Here is an 8,499-nt window from a genome sequence, read left to right as displayed (position 1 = left end):
CTTAACCTCCATTTTGGCCGAATTTTTAGAGAATGCAAAAATATCCCATGGAAGTCGTAGTTATGTTGTTTACCTATCCGATGAATTGTCACACGCTAAGATTCAATGCAAATCGGCCACATTATGGCCTTCCTAGTAAAAAAGGGTCGAAAACGAGTAATGTCCCAAATTAACGAGGACATTTTCTTAACCTCCATTTTGGCTGAATTTTTAGAGAATGCAAAAATATCCCATGGAAGTCGTAGTTAAGTTGTTTACCTATCCAACAAATTGTCACATGCTAAGATTCAATACAAATCGGCCACTTTATGGCATTCCTAGTAAAAATGGGTCAAAAAATGTCCTTAATTAACGAGGAGATTTTCTTAACCTCCATTTTGGCCGAATTTTTAGAGAATGCAAAAATATCCCATGGAAGTCGTAGTTATGTTGTTTACCTATCCAACGAATTGTCACATGCTAAGATTCAATGCAAATCGACCACATTATGGCCTTCCTAGTAAAAAAGGGGCGAAAACGAGTAATGTCCTAAATTAACGAGATTTTCTTAACCTCCATTTTGGCCGAATTTTTAGAGAATGCAAAAATATCCCATGGAAGTCGTAGTTATGTTATTAACCTATCCAACGAATTGTCACATGCTAAGATTCAATACAAATCGGCCACTTTATGGCCTTCCTAGTAAAAATGGGTCGAAAACGAGCAATGTCCTTAATTAACGAGGATATTTTCTTAACCTCCATTTTGGCCGAATTTTTAGAGAATGAAAAAATATCCCATGGAAGTCGTAGTTATGTTGTTTACCTATCCAACGAATTGTCACACGCTAAGATTCAATGCAAATCGGCCACAATATGGCCTTCCTAGTAAAAAAGGGTCGAAAACGAGTAATGTCCCAAATTAACAAGGAGATTTTCTTAACCTCCATTTTGGCCGAATTTTTAAAGAATGCAAAAATATCTCATGGAAGTCATAGTTATGTTGTTTACCTATCCAACGAATTGTCACATGCTAAGATTCAATACAACTTTATGGCCTTCCTAGTAAAAATGGGTCGAAAACAAGCAATGTCCAAAATTAACGAGGAGATTTTCTTAACCTCCATTTTGGCCGAATTTTTAGAGAATGCAAAAATATCCCATGGAAGTCGTAGTTATGTTGTTTACCTATCCGATGAATTGTCACACGCTAAGATTCAATACAAATCGGCCACATTATGGCCTTCCTAGTAAAAAAGGGTCGAAAACGAGTAATGTCCCAAATTAACGAGGAGATTTTCTTAACCTCCATTCTGGCCGAATTTTTAGAGAATGCAAAAATATCCCATGGATGTCGTAGTTATGTTGTTTACCTATCCAACGAATTGTCACACGCTAAAATTCAATGCATATCGGCCACTTTATGGCCTTCCTAGTAAAAATGGGTCGAAAACGAGTAATGTCCTAAATTAACGAGGAGATTTTCTTAACCTCCATTTTGGCCGAATTTTTAGAGAATGCAAAAATATCCCATGGAAGTAGTAGTTATGTTATTAACCTATCCAACGAATTGTCACATGCTAAGATTCAATACAAATCGGCCACTTTATGGCCTTCCTAGTAAAAATGGGTCGAAAACGAGCAATGTCCTTAATTAACGAGGATATTTTCTTAACCTCCATTTTGGCCGAATTTTTAGAGAATGCAAAAATATCCCATATGGAAGTCGTAGTTATGTTATTAACCTATCCAACGAATTGTCACATGCTAAGATTCAATACAAATCGGCCACTTTATGGCCTTCCTAGTAAAAATGGGTCGAAAACAAGCAATGTCCTAAATTAACGAGGAGATTTTCTTAACCTCCATTTTGGCCGAATTTTTAGAGAATGCAAAAATATCCCATGGAAGTCGTAGTTATGTTGTTTACCTATCCGATGAATTGTCACACGCTAAGATTCAATGCAAATCGGCCACATTATGGCCTTCCTAGTAAAAAAGGGTCGAAAACGAGTAATGTCCCAAATTAACGAGGAGATTTTCTTAACCTCCATTTTGGCTGAATTTTTAGAGAATGCACTACTACAAAATATATATTTTACATCATGGGGGTTTTAGTTTTCACATCAGTCGCAAAATAACTGAAGGGAAACATACAGACTTTGAGTTTTTACATCAGTTGACATATGCACATGAGGGGAATTCTTAATAGCATGTACCATTTACATCAGTGGATAATTGGAATGAAGGAAAAAAAACGCGGTGGCATTTTCGCAATTTAAGTGAAAACTCTGGCTATCTTGTTTTTACATCAGTGGATGAGAATTGCCTGATGGAAAAACAAACTTTCACCTTTACCTTATCCCTTCATATATCGTAAAAACACAAAACACATCCACGCTTTTCACTTCTTCTCCGTTTTTCATTTTTTCACTAAATTCCAAATCACGATCACCTTCCAATCACCGTCCACCACCGTCCAATCACCGTCCACCATCGTCCAAACACAACGCCAAACCCTTCTTTGTTTTTCATTAGCGAATATTTCTGGGAGTGAAAAAGATTCGAACAGGTTTCAGAAGCCGATTTCGAAACAACAATAAACAAGTTCGGATCTCAAACACAAAAAGAGAAGCAGCGAGAATTAGCACAACAAGCTCGGAACAGAAGCAAAGAGGACGAATCCGAACCAATTCAAAGCTTCATCAAGCCAAAACTGTCCAGATCCGTACCGAGTTCAAAGAAGCAGATGAAGCTGAGACCGTGACAGAGGTAAATCGTAGTTCATGTTATGTGTATATCCTGTTCGTTCTTGTTCTTCTTTTTCCGGAAATTTTCGCAACTCAATCCTTAGATCTACGTTTCTTCATTGAGTTTTTGAAAAAACTAAAGCCGGATTTGAACTCTACGGAGAAGAGGAATACCAAAACTGTGTTTGTTTTTTAAAATGGAGGTGGTTGTTACCTCCGGAGCGTGGCCGACCGACCACCGTGCCGGATCTGTTTGTCTTGCCGGAGAAGGTGATGCATCAGTTGATGTGTTTTAGATTTCTGTTTGGTTTTGCAGGGAAAGCTACTTGTATAATTAAAAATAAAGAAATCACATATGTATTGAATGTGAACCAACCCATTGACTTGTTTCTCGATTTAACATTTCAGTGTAAAATGTAATTCATTAAAATGGGTTTCTTGACCAATTTTGTCATGTGTGTGTTCTCTGCACTACTTATCAAACAATAAGAAAAAGAATCCATGCAAATTAAAAAATATGCTACATACATTCAGGAAAAACAGTAGAACGTGATAATGTCACAGTTGGCATATACTCATCAATACTTAGAATGCTAAATGTGAGCTTAAATATACTTGATTATGCACAACATTTGTTGGTTCTGGTTACTAGCCATGAAAGATTGAACTAAACCTGCACACTGGATTCTACTTCAGTGCTAATGAATTCAACTTGTTGACTGAGTTACTTTTTGCATACTTTAATTTGGTTATGCGCAACATTTAGCATAAATAACACTCAATAACTTGAGACTGTTTTTTCAAGAGTAACAAAGTAGCAATTCTTTTTATTAACATTTGTTCATATTTATTTATCTAAATTGCGTAATTTGTTTCGAAATAGTTTACTAAATGGAATATAATTTACAAAGGATAAGTTACATACTGCATCTTAATTTACGACAGAGGTTACCCTACTTAATGTGCTAATGCAGGTTAGCTTATCGTAGAGGTTGTTTTAAGCAACCACTAATGCACATTGTTATCATCATACCTTCGGTACAAAACCTTTCTTCTATGTACATGATATGTTTTGTATGAGAGTTCTCTTTATCCTTGTTCTCAAGTCTTTGCCACACTTTTCTCGGTTCACAAGATACCTCATCTTTTGTGTGACTCTTTTTTCGCTCACGCCTCTGTCCATACAAGATCATCCTTCCGACTTTCATGCATTTCTCTGTTTAGGGGACTCTCACATTGAAAGAGAAAACTAGTGAAATTACTAAATACCAATTTAAGTATTCTAATGTCATCAAACTAGTGAGGTGTCTAAAAAATTTATAAATTGTAAGCTAGATTTTTTAATTTCATACAATTTTATTTGTCATCAAACTTAACGGCTAATATTGTTATTAAGCAGGGATTTGATGACACCAATATTGGAGAAAGGGCATAGCAGGGTCCCTGTCTATTATGAGGAGCCTACAAATATCATTGGACTTATCCTGGTATACAATACAATGTGTTATTTTTCCTTTAACCTTTCAACATTTAACAATTTTGTATCAATTTTGGAACATAGATTAATAAAGTAAAATTTTGTATCAATGATGAGATTGATTTGCTACTAGAACCATTTTTGGTACTACAAATTTTGTACCATTTTTGGTACTACAAATTTTGTATGATGAGATTGATATAGATGCTTCCTAATTTTAGATCAAGAATTTGTTAACTATTGATCCAGAAGAGGAAGTACCTGTGAAAAGTGTGACCATACGCAAAATACCAAGGTATTTTATTTTGTAACAAAATGATATAGCATTATATTAAGTTATATATATATATTAATATTAACCATAACTCCAAATTTTAAAAATTATTAAATTTATTGACAGGGTTCCAGAAACGATGCCACTGTACGATATATTGAATGAGTTCCAAAAGGGCCATAGTCACATGGCTGTTGTTGTGAGACATTTTGACAAGACAGGGCAACAATCTTCCAACAATAATTGCACTGGTAAGTGAGCATATGCATGTTATGTTATGAAGGACGAACACTTCTGAGATTAGCCATGTTTCGGTGTCGGACACGTGTCGTATCTGACACCGATACGACACTACCACATATAATTATACTAAATTATGTGATTTTCTCAAATTTTTAACGGTGTCGGCGTGTTCGGTGTCCGTATTTGTGCTTTATAAGTTATAATCAAGTTACTTTATAAGAATATTTTTTTATATTATGATAAAATTAAGCTCCTTTTGTTGAAATTGTGTTGTGAAATATATATAGATTCAGTAAGAGATGTGAGGGTGACTATTGATGGGGAGAAGAATAATCCTCAAGAGAAAGTGTTGAAAAACAAAATGCAACTTCATAAGAAAAACAAAATGCAACTTCTTCATGATAACTTTATCTCGGATTCTGGTTTGTTAAATGATGGTGAGTAGATAAAACTTCACTGTTTCCTTCCTAGTAGTAGAAATAACACGTTTCTTAAACTCTTTACTTGCCTAGGTGGGAGGCACATCAAATTCCTAAAGTGAAGGTATCCAAACTTGATAGAAGTAAACTTAACAAGGAACAAAGTGCTTATATGCCCCAGATTCCTGATATTGCCAAGTGTCCTGAGCATCTGTTGCCATTGAAACAATGGGAGGATATATCTCTTGCAGAATATTTAGTACTAAGAGAGGTATAGTGTTCTAGAACTCATCTCTGTCTTTTGGGAGTGGAGTGTACTGATTTTTGTTTAATAGTATATACTAAGGACTGACCCTTGTTTCCCAATTTTGTTATTTCAGAATCTGTCACGTATTGAAGGTTCAAGTGCCACGCATTCTGGCAATCTACAATCTCTTTTGTGAAAACTCAACATCTGGACTTTTAGGGTCAATGACAAGTTTCACTTTGCACTTGACAATAATCAGGTGATGTTATAAACTCGTTTATTATTTTCTGCATTTAACTAGTACTTTGTTTATGCGTTTATGGCTTTGGTTTTGCCTATTTTACCATGTTAATGTGTTGTGTTAGCTTGAGAAGAACACTAGTGATTGATTATATATCATGATTTTTGTTTCCATGTTCCTGATTAGTTTTTTTCTCTCTTTCAATTGAGTGTGCTATAGATTTTGTTTGCAGACTAAGAACTTGTGATCAGATCACAATTGAGTGTTCAATTGTGGTTATTATTGCGAATTTTCATTTTTGCACATATAAATTTGGGTCATGTGCTACAGAGTTTATCATCTGTATGGGTGCTATCAGAATGGAGTTTATCATCTGTATGGGTGCTATCAGAATGGGTAGAAGAAGAATCTGTCGCTATTTTGAAATAGATGTATTTTTATCAAAATCTAGTTTCAGTTTTTCTTTGATACTGCATGTTCTATTTTGTTTATGTGTAAATTATTCTTTCTACGCTGTGTATTTTTTTTTATGCAGGCATAACATCTCAAACGTGTCAACTTTCATGATGAAGACCTGAAATAGTTGCAAGAAAATCACCAGTTTCATATGCAGGAGTGGCACTAGCAGCAGCTTATTCTAAGTAGTTAGCATTGCAAAATGTTTTATAGTATGTTGCTTTTAAAAATTTGACTATGACACCTTAAGTGACTAGATTATTCTGTCTTTTTTATTGAGTTTTGATTAGTTAAAATTCAGATGGTTTGTCCTAATATTTGATTAGTTTGAGTTTGTTTGTTTGTTAACTTTTAATTGTGTTTGCCTATTGAAACAGGATCTATGATAGCTTGTAAAATAGCAGCAATGGTTCCTGATAGAGTTCTCTCATTGACTTTGCTAAATGCAACGGGTGGAGATTTTCAATATTTTCCAGAGGTATATCTCCCTTTTATAATTCTTTGAAAAGTTTTGATTTATTTTTACGGCATTGTGATTAGAGCATTAGGAAGGGGTCATTGTTTTTCACAATGCTACTTTGATTGGGACACTCATCTTATTTCATTATGTTTGTGTTAGATAGATATGTTATGGAACCTATGGATGCTTCTGTCAGATATGTTGCTTATATATGTTATAGATATGTTTGTGTCGACTATGTGATGCTTAGCATGTTACCAACAAAAGATAGAATATCTACAGGTGTGTATGTGTATACAGCTCTTTATTAGGAAAGTAACATTGTATTTCATGATTCAAGTCGAGACACTCATGCTATTTCATTTTGTTTGTGTCAGATATGTTGTGGAATGCTGTTGAATCCCAACCATGTTTGTGTCAGACAATGTTAATTGATCAAGTTGATAACAAAGTGAACTTTGCATCTTTTAACTCCATATATTTTAGTAGATTAGCATTAGTCATATCACTTACAGAGATCATCTCCTTAGGAATCAGGCCAAGACTTAGGAATCAGACCTCTTCTGTTTTCACTTGTGTATTTACGCTATATTCTTTTGAAAGTATACTTGTGAGGGTTATAAATTAAATTTTGTATATGTTAGCTTTTTAGCTTCCTTTTTGGCATTAAAATATCATTTTTTTCCTTCATATTTCTAATATAAATAAAAGAAAAGAACATGGTCTCAAGCTGATTTTGTAAGCAGTAATAATAAAGCATAATTTTTTTTTTAAAAAACTGAAGTTTTCACATCGGTGGGATAGAAGACTGATGATAAATATAATTATTTAACTTCAGTGTCTATCATAAAACTGAAGTGAAAACCCTGATCTTAAATTTTAAAAAGAACGTATCACATCAGTGGGAAAAAAGCCTGATGTGGAAATATTGCTATTACATCAGTCCGTACCTGATGTGAAATGACGTGCACATTCTACATCATATCACTTTACATCAGTTGCCACCTGATGTGAAAAGTAGTTTCCAACTGATGTGAAAACTGATTTCTGTAGTAGTGATGCAAAAATATCCCATGGAAGTCGTAGTTAAGTTGTTTACCTATCCAACAAATTTTCACATGCTAAGATTCAATACAAATCGGCCACTTTATGGCATTCCTAGTAAAAATGGGTCAAAAACGAGTAATGTCCTAAATTAACGAGGAGATTTTCTTAACCTCCATTTTGGCCGAATTTTTAGAGAATGCAAAAATATCCCATGGAAGTCGTAGTTATGTTGTTTACCTATCCAACGAATTGTCACATGCTAAGATTCAATGCAAATCGACCACATTATCGCCTTCCTAGTAAAAAAGGGTCGAAAACGAGTAATGTCCTAAATTAACGAGGAGATTTTCTTAACCTCCATTTTGGCCGAATTTTTAGAGAATGCAAAAATATCCCATGGAAGTCGTAGTTATGTTATTAACCTATCCAACGAATTGTAACATGCTAAGATTCAATACAAATCGGCCACTTTATGGCCTTCCTAGTAAAAATGGGTCAAAAACGAGCAATGTCCTTAATTAACGAGGATATTTTCTTAACCTCCATTTTGGCCGAATTTTTAGAGAATGCAAAAATATCCCATGGAAGTCGTAGTTATGTTGTTTACCTATCCAACGAATTGTCACACGCTAAGATTCAATGCAAATCGGCCACATTATGGCCTTCCTAGTAAAAAAGGGTCGAAAACGAGTAATGTCCCAAATTAACGAGAGATTTTCTTAACCTCCATTTTGGCTGCATTTTTAGAGAATGCAAAAATATCTCATGGAAGTCATAGTTATGTTGTTTACCTATCCAACGAATTGTCACATGCTAAGATTCAATACAAATCGGCCACTTTATGGCCTTCCTAGTAAAAATGGGTCGAAAACAAGCAATGTCCTAAATTAACGAGGAGATTTTCTTA

General features: G+C 34.6%; 1 protein-coding gene across 8 annotated transcripts; it reads left to right on the top strand.

Annotated features, from left to right (window-relative positions):
* Positions 1–2,055: 2,055 nt before the first annotated feature.
* Positions 2,056–7,183, top strand: LOC146951643 (DUF21 domain-containing protein At2g14520-like). Of its 8 annotated transcripts, none has more exons than XM_085747653.1 (11): positions 2,056–2,750; positions 4,128–4,215; positions 4,427–4,500; positions 4,606–4,730; positions 5,010–5,159; positions 5,235–5,412; positions 5,522–5,647; positions 6,165–6,270; positions 6,463–6,563; positions 6,709–6,827; positions 6,923–7,183. In XM_085747653.1, the coding sequence occupies exons 2-6, from the start codon at positions 4,135–4,137 to the stop codon at positions 5,261–5,263; spliced, it is 459 nt and encodes a 152-aa protein (XP_085603779.1). In that variant the 5' UTR covers positions 2,056–2,750; positions 4,128–4,134; the 3' UTR covers positions 5,264–5,412; positions 5,522–5,647; positions 6,165–6,270; positions 6,463–6,563; positions 6,709–6,827; positions 6,923–7,183. The 8 variants fall into 8 exon arrangements, with proteins under 8 accessions (XP_085603779.1, XP_085603775.1, XP_085603780.1 ...); XM_085747649.1 differs by having other exon boundaries at positions 6,165–6,297; XM_085747654.1 differs by lacking the exon at positions 6,165–6,270.
* The last annotated feature ends 1,316 nt before the right edge of the window (positions 7,184–8,499 follow it).

Source organism: Medicago sativa, chromosome 2 (assembly GCF_051527215.1).
Source record: "Medicago sativa cultivar Bolivia chromosome 2, Bolivia_mono, whole genome shotgun sequence".
NCBI classification, from domain to species: domain Eukaryota; kingdom Viridiplantae; phylum Streptophyta; class Magnoliopsida; order Fabales; family Fabaceae; genus Medicago; species Medicago sativa.
The sequence above is the reverse complement of the archived record's forward strand: the minus strand, read 5'-3'. Positions and strand labels throughout refer to the sequence as shown.